Source organism: Ostrinia nubilalis, chromosome 17 (genome assembly GCF_963855985.1).
Source record: "Ostrinia nubilalis chromosome 17, ilOstNubi1.1, whole genome shotgun sequence".
Classification (NCBI taxonomy): Eukaryota; Metazoa; Arthropoda; class Insecta; order Lepidoptera; family Crambidae; genus Ostrinia; species Ostrinia nubilalis.
The window spans coordinates 7,861,938-7,886,193 of record NC_087104.1 but is presented as its reverse complement, the minus strand read 5'-3'; the positions used below and the strand labels follow the sequence as shown (position 1 = coordinate 7,886,193).

At 34.9% G+C, this 24,256-nt stretch overlaps 1 protein-coding gene across 1 annotated transcript; it reads right to left on the bottom strand.

The window, feature by feature from the left end:
• Window positions 1-3,709: 3,709 nt before the first annotated feature.
• Window positions 3,710-5,454, bottom strand: LOC135079696 (putative nuclease HARBI1). Its single transcript, XM_063974307.1, has 5 exons — window positions 4,941-5,454; window positions 4,589-4,870; window positions 4,047-4,434; window positions 3,833-3,966; window positions 3,710-3,743 (listed from the first exon to the last, which is right to left on the bottom strand). Exons 1-4 carry the CDS (start codon window positions 5,193-5,195, stop codon window positions 3,836-3,838), a joined length of 1,056 nt encoding a protein of 351 aa, XP_063830377.1. The 5' UTR covers window positions 5,196-5,454; the 3' UTR covers window positions 3,710-3,743; window positions 3,833-3,835.
• Between the last annotated feature and the right edge of the window lie 18,802 nt (window positions 5,455-24,256).

Sequence of the window (24,256 nt, the reverse complement as noted above, 5' to 3'; positions counted from 1 at the left end):
TCAGATGCCGACATTTTAACGGTAATAATAATAATGCAAAATATTCAACGCACATGGTGCATTCGAAATCGCACCTTACTACTACGCTCACAAGAGCGCATTTTTTTTGTGTTTAGAATTGATCTACGTCACCGCTCAAGCGTCAGGGTTGTATGAGCAAAGTAAAATAAATAAAAACTTAATTTTAAGAAGCATTTATTGTATTTACGATTAGAAAACTTTAATCTAGTGGAGTTTGTATAATCGTACCATCTCTAAAGTACCTATTAATAAACTTCAGTGTTGCGATAATATAATTCGAAATTAAACAAACAGTTTTAAAAGGTGTAGTGTCGGAAAATAGACACGGTGAAGTAAAGTTAATGTTTTTATTAGCTAAAATAATTTTTTTGCTATAGTTTTTTGTCATAAGTATTTCAAAATAATTTATTATTTAAAAAGTGCAGTTTTTTTTATTATTTAAATCACTACAGTTAATTATTATTCCTAAATATTAAAATTTTTCATTAAAGAAGAATAACAGTGCTGTTGGAACAATAAACCTTGATTGCGACGATGATCGACCGAGCGTGTATAGAAATACGCGTGTGCAAACAGGCGCGTGGCGGCCCGGACTGATTTGCAACTTGAAGTTGTCGCGCGCTGTAGGTAATTATCTCGGCCGGCATAGGCAGGCCTGGCTCACTCCGCGCGGTACATCCGATAATTACCTACAGCGAAGCGCCCCGCCGGCGGGTATTATATCAGTCGAGTGTCACGCGCGCGCCCGTCAGGACTTGATGTTTGCCTTTAATAAATAATTTCTTTTGAATACAATTTATGACGTTTACATACTTTTATAGTTTTACTACCTATTACCTGCCCCTGTAAATGAAACGGTAGCGTAACAGCGGGAGTCGGGACACCAAATTACGGCTAGCTCTTTTTTTAAGCTAGTTCTTTTACCATAATGCATAGGTTTCAACAAAAAAACATTGTTCCCAAAGTACAGCGAGTAACATTAGAGTAAGTTTGCGCAAAGCCAAATACAAACATGATTTTCGGGTGACGCTTCTCGGTCTAGGATGAAGCCGTTTCGTGTTTGCGTAGTAAGTAGATAGGTATGCCATTCTTTTTTCTGTAATAGTAGGTATGTTTATTTTATTCGTCTTATGTTAAAATAGGTATTAATGAAGACATTGTATTAAAATATTAAGTACTTTTATATCCTAAGTACGTATATTTGAAATGTTATTTTTTCAAAGGTAGAATAACAGTATCTAATACTTACCTACATACAGACGTTCCTCTTTACAAATAAGTAGAATAATTATTTTTTCACTAGACAGCAACCCTAACAGCGTAAGAAGGGTTCAGAGGCACGCGATAGAAAGAGACAAAACTTGTAGGTAAATAAAATTTTAGGCACGCAGTGTTGTGCGAGCTGAATTCCACTGTATCGCGGCGTAGCAAGACTCGCATTTATTTAAATCGTCTTGGGGAGTAAACCTTCTGTATACTATTACTTACGGTCTTATTCATAATAAAATGCTAATATAGGTTTAAAACCTACATTAGCTAAAACGTTTGATAGGCTTAAAACACTCTTATAAACCTCTGATAAAAAACGTTATTCATAATCGTTTACAAACCTTTGATAGCTAAAACAGAGTTTAATATTTTCTTTCCACAGACTATACAAAAAGAATGAACGAAAACAGCTTTTTTGGTGATTTAACTTGATGGACCATGTAAAATCATAGACAAATCGCAGAAAAAAAAAACAAAAAATTGGCAGCTGTGACGTTTTACTTACTGACATTGACATTTGGCACGAAAATTTAATAAAGTTTTCGGTTTTTTCGATCAACTCCCAAGTTTTATCAAACTTTTATAAAACTTGGGATTGTATGTTCTGGATTCTGTACCTCTTACCCTGTACTCTGCAATAAGCTCTTACGACGACCCGGCTAGTTACATCGGATACTAATTATGTCCATGACGAAGGAGAACAGACCGCCTAAAAGGCAACGATCAGAAAACTGGTTGGAGGAAGATAAGGTAGTACTTATTTTTAGCCTGATAAAGTGCCTACTAATTTTTGTAGCATGGTTTTATTTATGTTTGACGCCTAGTGTTTGCTTTTCAGTATTTGCTGAAAGAGTTGGTGAAAGAAAGAGTAAATGCAATCGAAAATAAAAATACAGACACTAACACGAATAAACGGAAGGTTGCGGCTTGGGCTGATTTACAAACAACGTTGGTACATCTTTTGATTTCTGCCTTCAATATAAAATTTTGCCTTTACCTGTAATTCAAAATCCTGTCATTTCTTTTTCAGGTTTAATTCAATGTGCGCTGGTATGAACCGCTCCATTACCCAGTTAAAATCGCAATGGAGCCTCATAAAAATCAGTGCGAAGAAAGACAAGACCATTGCTAGGCAGGCTCAAATTAAAACTGGCGGTGGTCCACCATTATCAGTGCCTGACGATAGGGCTGATGATATAGCATCTTGGTTGCCCAATGAATTTGTAGTCGATGTTAACAGATTTGACTCGGACTCAAATAAAAGTGAATTAATTAACATTCAAGAGGAGGAATCAACTCAAAATACGCAAGATCAGGAATTGATAAATAATGAAGAAATCCAATATGAATTGGTGGTACTTGATGAAGAAATAGAAGATACACATGCTTGTACTACTAGAGGCATATTGGAAGATAAAGAAAATAAAAAAGTAGAGGCAAAAGAAAATAAAGCAAAACCTAATTTTAAAGCACCAGCAATCAAAAAAAAAAGGAAACTGTTAAACAAAGAAGGCTTAATTGATTTAAGCAAAGTTAGGATTTCCGAAATTGCAGAAACAGAATCAAAATGCCGGATTGAACTGCATGAAGTTCAAATGGAAAACGAACGGAAGAAAGGGAGAAACTTGGATCTTGAGCATCAATTATTACAGGAAAAACTTAAATATTACACTCACATTAATAAAGAATAATAAGTCTTTTGATGTTAAAGTTTTTCAAGTACTAACAGATTCTAAATAATAAGTTAGTTCCTCCCTTACTTCTGTTTGTTTTTAATTTGTATTTTATGCAGTTCCAATCCGCATTTTGATTGTGTTTCTGCAATATATTTAGACGGCTATGAATATGTTTACTAGTCATAACTTAATAAGAGTTTGAGATTACTATTAACTAGCTGTTGCCCACGACTCCGCCTGCGTAGACTACTATTTCTGTAACCTACAGGATCTGTGCATTTTTCCAGGATAAAAAGAAGCCTATATGTTATTCGAGACTATATAATCTATCTGTTTTAGCAATTTATTTGTTTATAAGAATTGAACTGTGATTTTTAGTAAGTAAGTTTAATAATTGTACTTAAATTAGTGATATAAAGTAAATACACATATGCCTAGTCACAAACATTCGCCTTTATAATAATAGTGTAAATTATGGTTATTTTGTTTTAAATGTAGAAGGTTGATAACCTCCGAATAGAAACGTTTATACTTAAGCAATTTCTTTGTTTTAAAGAATTGAACTGTGATTTTTAATAAGTAAGTTTGTTGAAACTAATTGTACTTAAATTAGTGATATAAAGTAATTTGTTTTGAATTTTTGCAGAATAATTGCTTTTTTAAAGAGAACTACAGGTTTTGTTTTTGTGATAGTAACAAATTGGACTGAAAATTGAAATACAGGTATTTTTCAATCAAATATTCTTTTTATTTTCATTAAGATGCCAGGAACAGTATCTGAAAAATTAAAATACAACATTTTCATGAACTCAAATGACATTACATAAAAGTAAATCGTTGGAATTTATCAAAATGTATTTTAGTACCATTCAAAAATGTTGATTTATAAAATTTTGTAGTATCAACTGCGACCTACGCCTCAACAATGAAGGTCGGTTGTCGTGAACACTGTTCTCCGTCGAAAGTTGCGGAGTTACAGGGACCTGCTCCATATGTTGTTCTGAAAAATATTATGAATTTGTCAACATTTTGTCATAAAGATTTGTATTCCTTATGTACAGTCAAATTGATAACATTTACCTAACAATGTGTCATTCATATCAATGGCTATATTATGTAATACAGCCAATGCTATGATCACAGCTTTTCCATTTTGGAGGCTTACTGGTAAGCCATGGAGTAGGCATTGGAACCGCTGCTTCCACACCCCAAAACACCTTTCAACAGTGTTCCTAGTTGAGATGTGAGCATTATTGTATGCTTCTTCTTCTGGACGACTAGGCCTTAAAATAGGTGTAAATAGATATGGCAGAAGAGGGTAGCCCGAATCGCCAATAAGGCGTCCTCTAAACTGCCTATCCTCAAATCGTTGTTTTATATTGCTCTCCATAAAAATTCGACTGTCATGTGTACTGCCTCGCCATCTAGCCACTATATCCATTATTTTGAGGTCAGCATCACAGACAACCTAAAATAAAAAAAACAGTATCCTGTAGGTAATCCATCCAATAATATAGTGTTGAATGTTGCTAAAATTTAGATCATACAAAGTAAAAATTATAGACATTATTAAAACAAATCTTTCTCTGTTGTAAACTGTATAAAATCAAAATATATTTTACCTGAACATTCAGGGAATAATAGCCTTTTCTATTAATATAGTACTGGGCCATGTCACCTCCGGTTTTTTTAATTTTAATGTGGGTGCAATCTATGGCTCCTATCACCCCAGGAAAATTTTTAATTGCTCTAAATTTGGCACTAATTCTTTCCTGCTCTCCTATAGTGATAGGCATTTTGATGAAGGAATTTGCCTTATTCGCGATTGCATGCGCGACTCTGGCGCATATCCGGCTCACTGTCGGCTGACTTAGGCCATGGAGGTCACCAGCATCATCTTGTACCTGAAAATGTATGAAAATAATTATAGCAGCCACGACAAAGGGATAAAATAAAACACTTTTTTGTGCTTACCTCACGACGTCCCCAACATCTTATGGCCACTAAAACTTGCAGTTCAGGACACGTGCCACCACCTCTAGCGCTCTGAACCAGATCATCTTCCACCAAATCTATGATGGTGCGCACTGTGTCCTTATTGAACCTATATTTTATTTTAAAATTTAGGTCCCGCAAATCGAATGGGTTGCTTCGTTGGCGGTAGAGCTTTCTACGTCGCGCTGGGTCGGCATTATTGGCTAAATGCACAATTGCATTTATAGCATTCATTTTCACAAGCAAGGATCACAGCAAGGATATTTTGAATAAATAAACCAACGAAGTGACATTCATATGAAATGACATTTATAAAAGTTAGGTTAAAATAGGTTTATTAGAGCTTTAAACAAGGCCCGAGCTCTCGATAACTTATCACACAGTTATAAGAGGATTTTAGCGCTAAATGACGATTATGAATAACAATTTTTATCAAACGTTTTATAAACCTCTAATAAGCATTTGATAAAATGTGAAAAATGATTATGAATAAGACCGTTATTCTGTGGCATAGGCGAGTGACGGAGGCCTGGTATTATATTATATTCATACGTTAAAGGATTTCTGCATTGTTCTTGCTCGAAAGCCGGTGTACAATGCATATCTTAAGGAGATTTTGTTCTGCATGTAAGTTATTGAGAGAAATGTGGAGCGAGCGGGATTTATAACAATCCGTCAACGGAAAGTTATACTATTATAAGTATTACTTATCTGAATCCGTAGAAAGTTTAAAGTACCGCCTTATACTTATAAAGTTGAGAACTATTCATTTCGTTTAAGCGCGAAGTACCTATGGCAAGAAGGTGGTATATTAAGAGCTAAGTGAAATATTCTTATTAGTTGACGTTAAGTTTTTTTCTATTTTTTTACTACTTACTACGTAGTTTTTTTTAAATGTTAATAACTGTCTGACTGAAATACCAATACAAAAACTTTGTTGCCTTTCACATCTTGCATTTATTGAGATAAATGATCTTTTTAAATATTACACATCAAACAAAAGAAAACCTCACTCTGTTTAAAAGCAATTCAACAGCAAAATTTTGAGTTCTGCCATCTAAATTCTTATCAGTACAAACCTATCAGTACTACTTATCACGCTGTAGGGGTTCAATAAAAACTATTCGAGGTTCCACGCCTCGGATTTTTCACAGCCAAACAAGTAACACATATAAATAACCGTGTAAGTATTGGCTAAAACGTGAGGAGAACACGTGATGAGCATCAATAAATAGGCACTGATTTGCCGGGAAGGTGGACTCAAGCAAATAATTTCAATACATAGGATAACCAAAGAAAGGGTTCGTTATTTTATAATGATGTATAACAAGTCACTAGTGTCTAGATAACTACGAACTTCGATAAGTAAAACCACAACACATTAACAATTAAGCGCTTAACTTATAATAAAAATCTCAATAACCGCAAAAATAAAATTCAAATGTGCTTAAGATTACCAAGACTTAAGAGTTCAGGAGTCGAGTTAAAAGACAAGCAATAAAAAAAAGCTTACAACGAAATTCATTGAACTCCCACCAACCTTTGACACCGGTGATTTCATTGAATGATTAGTTTTGTTACGGATCTATTAGGTCTGTGAGTTTAATGAAATTTTTCTTGTTCATTTCATTTCTTTTCGTTTGAAGGCGCCCTTTGATAAATTACGGACAATTGCTTCGAAAACTTCGGCTTCGCGGAAACGCCGAGTAATTAAATTATCGAAATCTCTAGTAAAAATTAAGGCAATTAAGTCTTTTGATGACTCGGGATGATAAAGTATTAATGGATTTGTTTATTAGTAATTTTAAAGCTGATAATAATTAAATTAAGTTTAGTTAAAGAGTTAGCCACGCCAGCCAGTTTCTGCCAAATGACGTTCACTGCTGGACAAAGGCCTCCCCCAATAATTTCCATAAGGGCCGGTCCTGCGCTACCCGCATCCAGGTACTTCCCGCGTCACGGTAAAAATAAAAATATTTATTGTGCAATTTTTATAGCTATGTAGGTCTAAGGTTGGGTTGCACCATCTTACTTTAGCTTTGACAAACTTCAAAAATCTGTAATCCATACAAAAAGCACCGGTTATCGTTAAAGTTACGGTCAAAGTTAGGTGGTGCAACTCAGCCTAAGAAGCCACAGTATTTTAATGAGCTGTTGTCCATAACCTACAACATCTAAACATAGTAACAACATAGATGTCATAACCTTACTCTCTATTCATCAACCACAGTTCACACTTCTGCCGCAGCGTTCAACTTACGTCACCATAATGGATACCAAGGCTTCATTCATGCCGATTTATGGTCGGGTAGGGGTACCAACTATTCGGATTTTTCCGGATATCTAACCTTCTGGAAAATTCTTGATAGATTTAATTTCCTGTTAGCTTTACTACAGCCTAATATCACTACAAAGAGACGTGGTGTAATTAATTAAATTAAAATTGTATTAGTAGGTATGTAGGCCCTTTTCATGGCACTTAAGTACATATTTTATATACACTTGCCAAATATAGCTTGCCTTACCATAAATGCGAACTCGCGATCTTTATTTGTCCTGCTAACTGCTCAAACTACTGAACTACCTGGAGTATAAACTAAGTTCTGTTAACCTCTTGTTAAGCTAAAACCTCTATATACTTGTGTTACGAGTGGGTTCACAAATCAAAGCATTGGTTAGTGGCTGCCGAATTTTAACCGTTTTGATTCGTTGTTACATGCGCCCTTTTAACTATCGGTTGATTCGGTTGTGATCGGGGGCAGAGTTGCAGCGCCACTACCAGTCACACCGTGACAAAGACGTGATATCGGGAACGGGAAAGAACAAACCCGGACTTTTCCCAGGGCTTTCCTTTCACCACAGTCACCCTAGCCATGAGTTGTAACCGCCGTGAGTCGTTATTAGTCATAACCGCACGGGGTTTGGCTGACAAGCAATTAATCAATTATTTCACTTCATTAGCCAGGCGCCAAGGTCGGCGGGACAACAGATTCATTCAGTATGCCATCGGGACGTTCGGGACCGAGCGTTCCGTTCGTGCCACTGAATTGTATTGTAAAGTGTGAATTAGTTAGGGTTAGTAGGTATGTGTTGAGAAATTGGTATAAGATACTGATGACGTAGAACGTACTCGTATAATATGTTAGTCTAAACAAATAAATGTATAGTTGATTTTTTGTTGAAAATTAAGCATTTTGTATGTTACAGGAGATAAAGAACAATGATATTGTGTCGAAGACTACCGATTCAAGGATTGGTAGTGTGTTGTATCCTGTAGCTTAATATTGTCTTAATATATAATTTTATAAAATTTAGATTGAGAAAAATATAATAAGATGTTCCTGAAAAATGCTAAAATGTTTGTACTGAAAAATGAGTTCCCATTTCATTTCATCAGCAGATTTAGCTTAGCTGGCATTAATAGGACTTACTTTATGTTTAAGAAATTAATAAGGCTATTAAATAAGTTAATTGAAATCGAAAAATTAAGTAAACATTCTTTAAAATATGATATCTGATAGGTAGGGGGCGTCCATAAATTACGTGAGATAATTTTGGCCATTTTTCAACCCCCCCGCCCCCCTTTGTGAGATTTGGTGAGATTTTGCCTGACCCCCTCCCCCACCCCCCTAATCTCACGTGATATTTAATAAAATACCTATTTTGCAATATCTATGCTTCGAGTCTATTAGATTTATATGAAAAAATCAGTAACCCAGTGCACTGTGATTCACGCTCCGTACTAAGGCGGCCATAAATACTTAACATCAAAATAAAGTGGTTTTCTTTATTTTATACGTTGAAACATGTTAGAATATACACAATTAATTAAAATTTCGACATAATTATGATATTTCGCAACACAAATGTCTACTTTCAGGTGAAAAAATGTCTCATAGTAATTTTGTTTTAGACAAAAAAATGTAAAACATTTACTGCGACTTTTAATGTTAGAATGTTGTGATAATGGTTATTTATATGAATAGTTAACTATAAAGGTATAAAATAAAATTGCAAGAATACATCTAATTAATTTTAAATACATAACAATTCCAATTTTCAACACAAAAAATAATATTTTAAATACATAACAAATCCAGTGCACATTTTGATAGGGCATCTTTTTTTAACCTTGACTTACGTAGACTTGATAAGAGGGGGTCTGAATGAAGAAGAAGCCTGATGACCTAATCTTTATTGGTCAAGATGCGGCTCAATTTTCGTGTGTAATTGCGTCTAAATGATTTAATGTGTTTGTTCTTCAGACAACTCCCCGATTGCCAATAAAGCGTGATCTATAACATTAGTACCATGAACTAGTACTTTGTGAACGGAAGCAGGTAAATTATACCAAGGATACTTGGCAACTAATTGTCGAGGTGTCTCTAAAGCGAACTCTTCGAATTTCGTGTTATTAATGTTACATCTTGAATTTAGACACTGAAGTATGGTCCAGCACCGATCTAGTAGACTTTTCGTGATACCAGTAATTTCAGTTGAAATTTCAGAGTTCAAGAAAAACCGCCTAGCGTCATCGTGATGAGGTAAACGAAAATCAGTTAGCTCAACATCAATATTTTCGACATTATTCAACCAATTAGAGTGCTTTTCTATTAATTTAGATTTAGTTCGAATTGCTTTTGCCCATAAAACCTAAATTCGTGTACATACATAGTTAATTTTACCACTTAAAGTCTCTAAATTAATATTTTCAACGTTATCCGCTAGGCACGAAGTTTCGATCAAATTGTTAAGAATATGATCATTTTTTCCTTTGAACTACCCTATATAGAATGCCAAAGGTCAATATCATCATCCTTGAAACGAAACATTTGAAAATTTTACCTAAAACAAGATAAAAGTAATATTTAAAAAATGTTTTATTTTTAATACTACCGAAAATTATACTTTGATACCCTATAACTTAAAAAGAGGCAAAAAGCGGCAGATAAAACGTATATGCCCTTATTAGGGACAGTCTCTTCTATTTAAAAAATAATAATTCATGGCATTACAAGGCATTTCAAAAGTTATAAGTCTAATTGAAATAGAAGTTAAGGATTTTTTTTTCGAAAAAAGTGGGTCTCTAAAAAAATTAAATAAAAATAAACCGAGCATTATAAAAAATTAAAATGGTTGATAATAAAAGTACATAGCCTTGTTCTTGAACCTCCATATGATCAACACACTTAAACATTCGATTTGGCACAGTAACACTCAATAACATAGTGATTAACTTTCGACGACTCACATCTCGCGGTAAATAGACTCGAGATGCCCTCACTTCCGATGCACAAAAGTGAATGAAACCTTGACCTTATTACATTACTATTTATAGTTTTTGATAGCTTGGTTACTAGTTAATAACCTAGGGACATCATCGGACCGGGATTAGACAGTGACATTTTTGGATTTTTGGCCTATGGGTGAATCACCGTGCAGTGTCGTGCCACGCGCAGTGCAGGGTTCCGTAGCTTTCCGTCGTATAGTAAGACAAGCAATTGCTTCAACCTAGGACGAGTTTATTGATTCATAGTTAAAATAACTAATTGTTAAATTTTGCTACTAATGGTTAAATATTAATAAAATGTAAAGTAATAGTTAAACATTGTTATAAAAACATTTTTTTCTGTTATTTAACCACTTGTCATTTGACATCTGTCAAATTTGACTATTGGTTACTTTAACTACGAAGACATTATATTTTCATACGTATGTAATGTCATTTTTTAGGGTTCCGTAGTCCTGATAAGGAACCCTTATAGTTTCGATATGTCTGTCTGTCTGTCCGAAAATAAAATTTTGAAAAAAAAAATTTTTCTAGGGTAGCTCCCCTGCATGTAAAGCGGGGATGAATTTTTTCAAGGAAAACTATAACGGTTAAGATACATTACTTAGTTTAAGAGTAATAGTCATTTGACTCATGTATTATACAATTTCTTAACCAGTAAAAATTCCTTAGAAGAAAATAATGAAAAGTGACTTTAGATGAAGTAACTGCTTGCTTCTAAAATATATTGTGGTAACGACAGACAACTACGGAACCCTACACTGCGCGTGGCACGACACGCACTTGGCCAATTTTTTATTACGCAATAGCGATGCCGATGACGTTTTTTTTAACTTCGAATTTTCTTAATTTCGACATTTCATCTTTAGTGTTCACAAATGCAGATGTAGGCATTTTTAGTTTAATTTGATTAGACGGTTTAGAATAAATTGTCATTAATTTTTTTTTTTACTTCAATAACCCAGTTTTCTGGCAATTTTACTCTATTTCTTGCGGGAAAAATTACGTGATATTTTCCGAGACCCCCCCTCTCCCCCACGTGAGATTTAGTGAGGTTTTCGTTGACCCCCTCCCCCCCCTAAAAGTCTCACGTAATTTATGGACGCCCCCTAATCACAAAAATTTGTTTAAGTTTCACTCCCGGTATATTTTAAGCAGAAAATGTTCACCAACTTTAAATAAGGCATCAATCTAATTTCCAAATTCACAGCACTAACGCGAAACAACACACAATTGCGCACACCGAATAAATTGCCGGCGAAATGGATCCAGTAAATGTAAACAGATTAAAAAACTCGCTATTTGGAAGTTTATTAGTACGTTATAAAATGGAGAGCTGTGCTTTATTTTTTAGGCGGGCCTTGAAAAGTACGGGGCGTTAAATATTCAGTCAACGGCGGTACGCGACGCCCCACCAGGATTACCATTCTGTATTCTATAACATTTGGCAGTTTCGCACGGACATTATTACGTGAGAAATGGAAGACGGAATTGTTCCGTTATGTGTATTAAAAAATATTGCCCCGTTATGGTCAGCGGTGGACCCTTTTTAATCAATTTTTGAGAAGCAATTTGCTCGCGTGGGTGTTACGTGTGGGCGTAACGAAGGCGCTTCAACTTTTGCAATATTTTTCCAAAGCCGTACTTGTTAGAACTACATAATTATGATACTATATTGTTTATCTTTACGTACCTACCATGTTATCCGTATATAATTGTCCTATTAATTTTGTAGCTTATTTAACGAATTGTATTGTTTCTTAGGTATTATATTATTACTAACTAGCGGCCGCCCGCGACTTCGTACGCGTGGATCCCGTTTTACCCCCTTCATCTGTCTTACGCGGTTTAGATTTTTTCATACAAATGTTTTTTCCCGCTAACTCCCGTTCCCGTGGGAATTTTGCGATATCCTGTTGTAACTAAGCTTTAAGTTTACTAAGGTACCTGCATGCCAAATTTCAAGCGTCTAACTTAAGCGGTTTAGATTTTTCATTCAAAAGGATTTTCCCGCTAAATCCCTTTCCCGTGGAAATTTCGGGAATTCCTTGTTGTAACTAAGCTTTAAGTTTATTAAGGTACCTACATGCCAAATTTCAAGCGTCTAAGCGGTTTAGATTTTCCATACAAAAGGATTTTCCCGCGAATTCCTGTGCCCGCGGGAATTCCTAAGTATACTATAACCTGCCCAGGAGTATGAAGAATAATTGTACCAAGTTTCGTTAAAATCCGTCAAGTAGTTTTTGTTTCTATAGGGAACATACAGACGGACAGACAGACAGACAGACAGACAGACAAAAATTTTACTAATTGCATTTTTGGCATCAGTATCGATCACTAATCACCCCCTGATAGTTATTTTGAAAATATATTTCATGTACAGAATTGACCTCTCTACAGATTTATTATAAGTATAGATGAGATATTTTTAGTTATGATTAATCAATATCGGTAGACCTACCCATCATATTGCGGTCGTAATTTCAACAGGAGCTTTCAAGTCGTCTTAGGTTTTTTAAATGGCTCTCCTGAAATACGGAATCATATCATGAAAGTTCAACTTTGGCAAAACACTATGATGTTTTCGCAAATAATAAATCGCTTATCTAAAACCTCTTTCATTATTTATACTTATATCTACTAAGCCCTACCTAGTAGCTTAGTTTCACGTGTTTGTGTTAACTTAGGCCCTGATACCTACTAGTTAAACTCCGGTGCCGGTAAACATCAAGCCCAGTTGTTTAACCACTTTGGGCCCTTTCATCTTTCGGCCATCGCGGTGAAATATGTATGAACCTGCGAATGATATCTTACCGCGCCTTCAGATGTAACTATTAATTTAAGTTTGAATAAGCTTTAGAATAATAATTAATCATTAATATTCTGGTTTTAGGGTGCGATTTGAAAAGAAAAATAATATGGCGACTGCACAAAAGTTGGGTTTTCATCAAGTACTAAGTACATATTATTCAAATTCATAAATCCTTACTAGGTTGGTATCCCACTACATATTCAACTAATATTCATTTTTCAATAAAAACCTTTAACTTAACTTCAATAAAAAAACATGAGCAGCAGTAAATTGTTTTCAAACTGTTCCAGTACGTCTCTAAAATTCACAAACTATGCATTCAGTGCAGTAAAAATCAGCAGGCTTTTTAGTCTGAAATATATTTTGCACCTACGCTTTAAATGAAGTTAAACTGTTTCACCGCTGTGGTAAAAAGAGTTCCTAAAACATTTTTATTCGCTTTACACAAACTTTCTGAACGCTAACTACGAAGGTACAGTCGACAGCAGATTGACGAAATTGTCCATCAGTATTTTCAAACTTTATGTCTTTAGTTTATGGTCCAAAATCAATTGAGGAATACCACTTTGTGGCAGGTTAATTCAGTGACTGTATAGAGCAGTTTTACGTCATAGAGTTTTTATTTACCGACATCAAAAGTGGAAAATGGAAGGCGATTAAAAATTTCCAAATCAATATCATTCGACTGTCACGCTCAATAGAACGGGAAAGGGTTTTTAATAAAAATAAAGTGGGATGAAACGAGCGAGTGAGTTTTTTATTCAACGGAATACCGCGATAAAATCAACATGCTGGCAATGCTGGCATCATGCAAACCACAGAGGCAGAAGAGGTTAGTTTGTAAAAGTTTCACTGTTAGAGCCATTCAGGTTTGTGAATGAGATTTTTTAAAACACTTTCTGTTATTGTGCACTTTACTTTAGTTACTTGCATACAAAATATTTTCTTAAATGAAATTAAATGCGGATTATTACGTTACTTTAGGAACGAGATTATTGTCTTTTTCCCTCTTTTCTAATTTTTAAGTCGATAAGTTCGCTTCAGTTTCGCTATTAAACATACCTAGCTTATTTCAGGGATTGAATTTGAGACTTTTGGTACTTGCCTACTAGCTATACTATGTCTTATAAATAAAAGAAAATTCAACTTTAAAAAATTCGGAGGTAGGTAACCTAAAAATCTGACGCTACTCTCTGATCCCAAAATATGGAGATATGCACGTGCGAAAAATCCTATTATTGATGACCTAAATCTAGGTTCCCTGTGAAATATTTAACTGAAATAAATAGAGACACAGTTTTGTTTTCACTATCCCCTTAAAAAAGCTTAGTGAGCTTTGATGTCGACTACAATTTCATAGAAATATAAATCCTTCGATTTATTCCAACTAAAAAACTGCTTACTAATCAGTCAGGCAATCGCCTACATTCATTTCTTTAGATTTGAGAAGAACAATAAAGCATCGCTATCTCGTGTCTCTAGGGAAATTTACATTTTCCGAGTCTAAATATGAACTACATAATCTGGATTATACACGCTGCTGTTTGTTTGTAATTCCATATCAATTAACGCAAACATTCACTACGTCTAAAATGTGTAGGATTAATAAATGTTTTGTTTGTTAGAGCTGCTTGTTGACTCTAACAATATTTGACTTTACGCAGTAATAATTTTTTGATCGGAATAACATTTTGTTTTGTATTTTGCTCAGGGGTTATAATTAATTCACATCATTTTACTTTAGGAGGATCGTTACCTTAGAATCGTTTTACATATCTAAGCTCTTCCATCAGTGACAAATTGATACACCAATGCTTGTGTGAAAAAAATCATTAAGGTCCGTGTATACTACGATTTTTAGGCGAAGTCGACGCGCGTTTCGGAACGCGATGTTATCGCAATCTACGTAAAAGTTATCGCAGTCTGCCTTTTTTAATTTTAGCAGCGCATCGTGGTGTGCATGGGCCATTACAGTACGGTACAGGTTTAAAAATAGCCTCGCCTGGTTGCAAGAAAGGTCAGACGCTACACAAAGCGGATATTCGGTCGTACAAGTCGCAACAACTCTGCCGAAGCTTTGAACGTTTTACTTCCGACTACTCCCGACGTTTCTTCAAGTGCTGTTCGATATTGCATACGAACAATGGTCATATCATTCGAAAACTATTCATAAACTTTTTTTTCATAGACAAGACAAAGTACTAGATTGGGATTGATACAAAGGTTTTATTAGTAACAATAACAATTGATTGATAATTAAATGAAATGATGAAAGCTGACTTGAATTTTTAACTTTCGATTAATCCTCCCCAGTTGTCGAATGTGGCCGAATAAATTGCTTGCAAATAGCTACTGTTGTATAGACATCACTAATTGTTGTAATGATTGGTTGTGAAGAACACGTGTAAACCAAATAACATTTAAAATGGCTTCCCCAATAGTGTTTTAAAGCAACACAAATTAACAACACTGATTTGACTAGTCCTCACAATAGAAACTGCTTTCAGTCTAGATAATTGTTGTTGGATTAGTTCAATCCTTTAATTCAAGCTATAGGTAACTAAACTATCTTGAAATGTACTAGGTATCTAATTTAATCAACGTTATCCAAACAAAACAAGAACAAATAGACGAGGACAAGCAAACTGCTAAGAAAGTGCAGTTCTGCTGAACTGTCAAAAAGTTCCCGCCCGATAGTTTCCCTACTTGACGTTTGAAGACAATATGGCGGCAGTGGTGTTGCTATCATTACCATCTACTGTGAATTTTGAGATGAAAGTATTTTATACATACATTTTTTAATGATGTGTTATGATGAATTTTGTGTTATGAACAACAAATTAGTCGTAGTTTTGTTCATCATTTGTAAGCCATATTCTTGGAATAGTAACAATTAGGTATGACGGTGTGATGTGGGCGGTCGAGTAGAATGCACTATTATTTATGCAGTGTTAAACGTATGCATGTAACACGGTTTACTGGATTCGGTGTCCACAATTACAGATTATTGTTACATGTAGACTTTGTCAAACATTTGGCATAAGACAGTAATTTACTTGTTTATTTAAAAACTTGAATACTACCTAAAGCCAAAATTATGGCATTCTCCTCCAGTTACGAATACAAATATTAGTCACGATTTCTTCGAATGATTAGATCTATGTTTATATCATGTACTTTTAGTTTTTGAGATTTTGAATTTAACTCTTTATAGTGCAAGAGCAGTTGACAAGCAAAATATTGGGATTGATTTTTTTCAAGTAAATAGGTAATTTTCAAATTACCTGGGACAATTCCGGGTAAATTGGGACATATGGCAGCACTACAGCAGGTGTGTTTGTAAGCTGAATCATAGCTCGCGGGTGGGCTATTAATAAGTTAGCCCAAGTTTAGAACACGTATTTCGGTTAAACCAATAGAAAATAGAGCGAGTGAGCATTTTCGAATATAGCTCGGAGTAAATCAATTTAACTCTTAACTTAATCTCAATTGTTTTGTGATCTGCTAAATTGTATTCTTTGTAAGCCCATTACACATAGGTGTAGGCTTATACAAGGATATATGTTGAGATAAATGACTAAATTATTTCAGCAGAGAGGTAACGACATCGTTAAATCGGAATCGAAACTAAATAAATACTACATGAGTGAGTATGATTCTGAAAAAGCTTTAAGCCATGCCATTTAAACCATTTTCAGCATTAATAACAAGATTTGTAATTGTCTTAATTGTAACTGTAACAGTCAAGGCATTACATATTTATAACCGATCCCATTAATGAGGCAGCTTATTGGGGATTAATAGAATAATAACCCATAAAAATAAGAATTGCAAGCTACGAGAACATTATCAAGAACCACCAGCTTTGTCATTTTCCTAGTTTTTCCTTCAGAAGTAGTTAGAGACTGCTTCACCGAAGCAAGCCAGGTGCGCCGTCCAATTCCAGTTTAAAATATTGTAGTGACATTATTGAGTTAAGACTTCCCATATCCAATTTTGTGAAAAGTTTGATAGTTAGCTCTCAATATTTTAAAAGCATGGAAGTATTATGTTCTCAGCAGTATGTATGTGTTTATAACATTTAGATATTTACAAAAAAGGAATACAATACAATTTCCTTCTTGTCGTGTCGACAACAAATCTAATAAGTGTCAGCCCAAAACCTCGCCACAAGAGTGGCGTTGTCAGTAGCCTTCATTTATTTCTATATCTGTGCCTTCATTAAATCTTCTGCGTGTAGTTGTTTAGCCACGCAGGGGACGACATCATCTGCTTCGTCGACTGGGGAACAAACATGCTTTGCTTAAATTGGGACTAGTTGGCGTAGCGTAGTAGTAAATTATTTCTAAGTCGGATTATGATTGAATTGGCTCTCTTAAAAGTCTCTAGAGTCCGTTTTTCTCCAGAGTCTGGGTATTCTCGGCTATGTTATCGTGAGCAAGTATAGTAAATGTTGCTAAACAAAGTGCTACAATCGTGGTGACATTGCCATGACTACAAAATCCGAAGCCCTTAGAATTTGCGTGTGCACGTCGATTTGTATCGGAATGCATCATAAATTATTGTGCGTGTTGCTTCCTCAAAGTAAAGTGACTTATATCACAAAAGAACACCGTTTGAAGCACGTTTACAGTTTTATGAGGTTAATCATGATAATCTATTTTAAAAGATACGGACTTTGGTCTGTATTTTACAAAGCGACGTATGGATGGACCTTCAATATTGAGATTTAAGCCTTTAATTAAATTAAACCAATCAAACTGAGTATTGAAACTGACCCAGAGTTGTTTCAGAAAACAAGTTTTAGGTCCGTATTTCAAAACTCTACTGAAACTTTAGTACTTATTAATTGGTAACATTTCAATGTTTATGAATCTCTTTTGATTGAAGATTCGTAATTCTTAATACGGGTTTTATACTTAAATATTTCATTATTTCGGATATGTTAGTTGATTTAGGAGACTGGAACTTTTTTCTCTGTGTCCTACTTAATATAAACCTAATACATTAAGTAGGGGTATCATCATCATCATCATCATTATATCAACCATAGGACGTCCACTGCTGAACATAGGCTTCCCCGAGGATTTTCATAATGATCGGTTGGTATAGCGGCCTGGATCCAGCACCTTCCTGTCACTTTTATGAGGTCATCGACTTAAGTCATTGATTTTAAAATTAAGAGTCTGTAAAAACATTTGATGTGTTGATAAGACTTCGATTGGTCTTCAACTCTTGGGAATAATGACTCTTACAAGTTTATGCCCGACTTTTATCAATAACGTCCATCAGTATCCCTCAAGGGTTCTTAGCAATTTATTTGTCTCCGAATTGCTGAAGTTTATTAATTGATGACCCGTTAACTTACTCGCCATCTTTTTTTGCTTTCATGAACAAAGTTGCTGGAGATTTTGGCTTTTAATGTCTTTTTATTGTTTTGGGCTTTTTGAACCGATGTAACTAATTTTGAAATAAGGGGTTGGAAATTATGAAATAGAATAAGTATTTAAATTCGAGTGAATCTATTGGGTACTACGCCGAAATAGAAAACTGGTAATTTTGGTAACATTGACACCAAGTAGTTATTTCAGTAAGCGTATCTTTGATTGCTATGACGATGCAAAAGATACTGAGACAGTTCAATTTCTGTTTGATTTTATTGTTATCCCTACTAATGAGTATTATCGCCGCGGGCGAAGCAATCCGCGGGCAAAACTAGGGATCTATGTTTACAAAATACGCGCCAAAGACATCTGTCCAAATAAACATACCCAGTTTAGTATTTATTTTTTCTGTACACGACAGTTATGAACTGCGTGTCTTGAGTTTAGTGTATACGTGGCGACTGCAGTACAATTTTATTAGAATTCACTGCATTATGGTAATGGATGTAGAACGGTTTTCCGGCACTATTCTAGCTAGGCGATTTCATTCAAGACCAGTTCTGGAACTTTCGTATACAGAAGTAAAATGAGAACGCGTATGAAAGCATGTTTAGAAAATTATGAGACAGGCACATAATTTACAAACAAAAATATGTTACGGACATTTTAGTGCCGCTGGACATTCATTTTACCTTGCTGCATCCGTTATTCAGCTAGATATTGCGACTTTACTCGCCTTAACATGGTCTTAGCATTATATTAAGCAATAAATTAGGATATAGCTAAGTGCGAGACCTAGCCCCAAACTAAGACAACAGAAAATAGCGCTACAGGGAGGGACTGGAAGCAAAATAAACTTATTCGTCCAGAACTTCGGGTGAGTATATGTTGAGCTTATCACTTTTACTTTTGTCTACTGAATATTAAGATTAAAATCCACTGCCTTCACCGACTTTGTAGTCTAGTATAAATAGCAAGTCAAGCGGACATCATATCGACTACTTTGATATATACGACCGTTATCTTGATCAATAAATACAATTGCATGCTACTAATTATTGCGAGCTTAACGAACTCTGACGTCATATTAATTTTACAGTCTGCGCCTGTGACGGAGGCTTCCCACACGAAATCCGATATCCTAGAGGTAAATAGAGAACATTCTGTTATCGACGTGCCCAACGCCAAACGGGATAAACGGCCTTAATTATGGGGGGTAGGGGGGAGCCCAGAAGAAATGGATGGCCTCCGGTCCCGAGGCCCTTAAGTTCGGTAATTTCAGTTAGCAGTAAATGGGGGTTGGAGTAAAAAATCTTTGTGTGTTTAGAGATTGTTTTACGTCACACATGTTGACCATGCATGTTCATATTCTTCATGTTTATTCATAAAAGTAATTTGTTTTCTGCAAATAGGCTTTTGAGTCTATAGTCTACTTTTACAAGTGATTGTCTCAGTATTAGGTACTTTAACCCTACCACTGCTACGGGGGTAATAAATGGGCCGGTGCTCAGAAGAATCATCACAAGAAACTCATTGCAGTCATCCAGTTTTCTGTCTATTTTTTTCTATGATCTAATCTAACTAAGGTTATGGCTAAGGTAAGCCAACTATGGTTAGTTGGCTAACCTTAGCCCAGTGTATGATATTTTATACACCTACTTCGTGTGATCTAGACAATCGTCAGCGAAGTTCACAAAGCAAAAGAGCGACATACTGGCCTTGTGCCCTTGTTGTCTTAGCATTTTAGTATAATATTGTATAACTTCATGAGCTGATGCATGTTGGGAGTCGTCAAAATGTAAGGAGAGTAGGTACACAATTGAAAACGCAAACATCATAAAGGAAATACAAAAATCTATGCTGTAAAAATAGTGCATTTTTATGATTGCTGTTCTTATCTCTATCAAACATTTCTCACAGTTTTACAGGAGTTCCTCAATCTTCCCTTTGAATTCATAACGTTTTTCCCGCTTTGTTTGGCAAATTCAAAACGTATTATTTTTACAAAGGGTCCAAAAACTCAATTACGTGGGAAGAAGCGTCTTTGTCATTTAATTATAAGTATCTGCTTACTTCAAATTGCTCCAGGAAAATTGTGCCATACTCTTAGAGTTATTAATCGCTTTTATTTTCTGAGGTGCTAGCGAATTTGTAATTGATTTATTGTTATTTCATTTACTGAATAAACTCTTTTTGTAATTTTTTATCAGTGAGGTAGCGTAATATTAAGCAAATTGTGCTCGTTCGTTAATAAAACCTTCGAATTTAATAACCCTAAAACCTGAATACGTTACATACATACGTTTTCCAATCCCATATGTTAAATATTGATAAAAAAGCGCTTGTTACCACGCAAAAACCACTTTACAACGCCAAATTGAATATCCATTATATCCATACAATTTAAGTCTAAATCCCAGTTATTTTTTCTAGTTTTGTTACAGATTTCGCACATTCCCAGCTACATTTAGCCATTTCACATAACGATGAAAACGTTCTGGCTAGAATTAGAAATAGGAATCGTAAAAATAAGTTTACGACTTCAACATTTGCTGCGAAAGCTTAGCCATAAAACCGACCAGAAATCTAAATCGTTGACCTGACTTTAACCCTTATTCTCATAAACATAGGAGTGTGAATTAAACGCGGTTGACTGTACCGTGATAATTACTCGACGCTGACTAACTGCTGACACGTCGCTTGTAATTTACACGTCCGATTTCTATTGAATGGGCGTTTTGTAAATTAAACCGTGTTCGCAAACTGTTAAATTCCATTATTTTACAACGAAATCCTCGATCGTGTGACATGCTATTTGATAAAAGGGCATATTGGGGACAGTTAAAATAGAGGACAATCGGAACTATTTTCGTTATTTCAAAAACCTAACATTGTTAAACTTCGAGTCTTTCTGTTTAGCCTAACTTTTAACTGCCAGATAATGTCTTTAAGCATTAAGGCAGGTTCTTTGGCATTAAGTTCGCTTTGTGTACTTACTGATGAGGCAGTATCGTTATAAAATAAATTACTAAAATTAAGTAAGTCCATTATTACATTAGTTGGTTTAAAAAAGTACCCGCTACTTATGAGTGTCGTCATCGTTGCGAACAAAACATGTATACTGTATAGGTACAGTATATAAATTGCGAGGTAAGTTCCTACCTAAGTTTGCTGTCGAAATGTAGCAAGAACATGAAATGCATAACTAATCCTGTAAGTTCATAGAATATGAACTACCAGCCATTTGTCTTTGTCGCTGCTAAATTGCATGGAAGCTACGAAATAACAAAACACAGTACGTGTCACGCTATTCACTATTACACCTGTGCCGATGCTATCTCATAGATTTCATTTTAGATGTTAGGTACCTCGGGTTTCCACACAGAGATATTATTAACTAACACCTCTAGACTTAGTAGTATTAAAACAAAAAGTCGACTAACGGTTCAAAGGATTACATTTGCTTTGGTTTTGCTATTCAGTTCAGTGTGTATTTTTAGGTGAACGTTCCTTAAAACAAAAAGAAACCTTCGATTACAGTTGGCCATCTGTTTGACCAAGATTCGTAAGAGATTCAAAGCCTACTTAGATGTAAGATACTTCCTTTATTAGCAAGGAATTTAAAGCCTACTTATATCTAGGTTACTTGGCCTTACTTAGATCTAGAATATGAAAGGCTAAAAGCAAGATCAAAAATAAAGATTGATGGGCGTATCTAAGATTCCCCGAGAAATAATGCCACGCGATCTCCCGGTTTTTTCATTCAACCGCTGTTATTCCTTTAGCTGCATTATTTATACTGGGAGTTCATTCAAAATTCGGCCTCGTCTTTCCTCCCAACTTTTAGAAACAGGTTAATAAACTCTCTAATAAAAATTGCCGTCTAACACGAGCAAACTGTAACATAGGATCATGCTCAAACATTCAAAACTTTGGGTATTTCAACAAAAATGCCAACTACGCCAAGGCGTACGGTCACCCGCTTTTGGAGGCTTTGCTTAATAAGTTCCTACTGAATTTACTGGGGCAGGAATATTCATTCATCATAAAAGTGGAAGTATGCGGTTTCGTCGGTCGTAAATTAAATTGTGAAAATGTATGCACTTCAGGGGAAATTATTCTCTTGATGCGGTGGCTTGGCAACGTTTATCTCCACTTTTTCTCTGTTCTGTGAGTAATGTCTGTGGATCTAGTTATTTAAATAACTGATTAAAAAAAAGAAAAGGACGATCCTATAAGTATTCGTATTTTACTAAGTTTATTCAATGACACCTTCGTCAATTAAGTCTTAGTTGATAAACCAATCAATTAATAATATTATTTTCAAGCGACGAAGATTTTTTCATATTTATTATAATAAGTGCCTTTATTTCTTCTCAGAATACTGACGAGCTTTTTCAAAATTATGTTATTAGTAATGTAATTATGTTATGAAAATAATTATTATGTACCTATTTGCATGTTTCATGTTTTCAGTGTGTCATTACACTACTATTTGTTGAAAAACAATATTAAATTGGCAACTCAATAACTAAAATACTGAAATTTATCTACTTCGGTATACCGGAAACAGTATGATGTACAGTAGAAGTGAAAGAAGGAAATGAATAAAAAGCGTTCGCGTTTCATTTCCGCCAAAAAAGACTAATGATATCGAGTTCGGGACATTGACCTCTGTTTGCCGGCCAAATTTTATCCATCCTGAATATTTTGCTGGGAATTCAAGACTAATTTTTAGATAAAATAATAACCTAATTTTGTTACTATAAATAACTAGCTTTTGCCCGCGGTTTCTCACAAACTTTCACATTTTAAAGTTTGATGAAGTGCTACTATTTCTACGACCATAGAGATGTAGAGAGATGCCAACTAATGCGCTGAGTTCGAAACTCAGTGTCGCATTAGAAATTCACACACATAAAGTATCAAAATATGTGGTCATTATCCACTGCGGTATCAGTACTCAACGTTCGAATAATCTTTAGAACTACGCAAGCAATGTAAACTATGCAAATTACATTATGACGTCGCTGCTGTCATCATTGTTTACACGAGCAATGTGTTCTGTTTTTGGGCATATTGCTGCGACCCCGGCCACGCCCCCTTGTCATATCTCCCTTTAGTTTCTGTGATCTGTAACTACGACAGTCAATGCACGGTCAATGCAAGCAATTAGTGTCATTAATTTGATTAAGTTATAGGTGTACCTACGCAAGAAGAATTCTTTCATTAAAATAAGTGTTATTTTAGCTCATTAATAGTTCAAAGAAACACCTGTGAAGTTAGGAAGATCTTCAATTGAATTCATGAAGTTATTAATAAGTAACTCCAAGTCATTCGATACGACCCCGTTTTTACACGGAACAAAAGTCCAAGTAATTCCAAGGAGGAAATTAATCCCGGGTCCATAAGTTATTTAAAAGGTCGAGAATACTCGTATAAGTTGCACCCAAGTCAATGTTTGAACTATATCGTAACAAAATTGCAAAGATAATTATCTTTTTAAGAGCAAGAGTATGCTCTTTAATTTGTTGCAAATTAAAATAATTCGACAATAAACCTGGATAAATATCGAATTTCTAAATTATAAGATAGTTTTTAAAATAAGATAGATTTGTTAAAATTACCTCGTGTTTATGTTTTTACGGTTCATTTATGTATCTACCTTTTATGATACGTAGAGTCAGTACGCGTTGTAGTTTATAGAGGTACTAGCTGACCCGGCGAACTTTGTTCCGCCTTAATGGCAATAAATAAGCAGACTTTTTTTTAAATTTCGAACGGGATAAAAAGTATCCTATGTCCTTCT

Bases quoted from the DNA above. Each gene is read 5' to 3' on its own strand.
- LOC135079696 (XM_063974307.1), bottom strand. From the start codon at position 5,195: ATGAATGCTATAAATGCAATTGTGCATTTAGCCAATAATGCCGACCCA. The intron at 4,871-4,940 runs GTAAGCACAAAA...ATACATTTTCAG, and splicing joins GATGTTGGGGACGTCGTGAG to GTACAAGATGATGCTGGTGA. The intron at 4,435-4,588 runs GTAAAATATATT...TTTTTATTTTAG, and splicing joins ATTATTCCCTGAATGTTCAG to GTTGTCTGTGATGCTGACCT.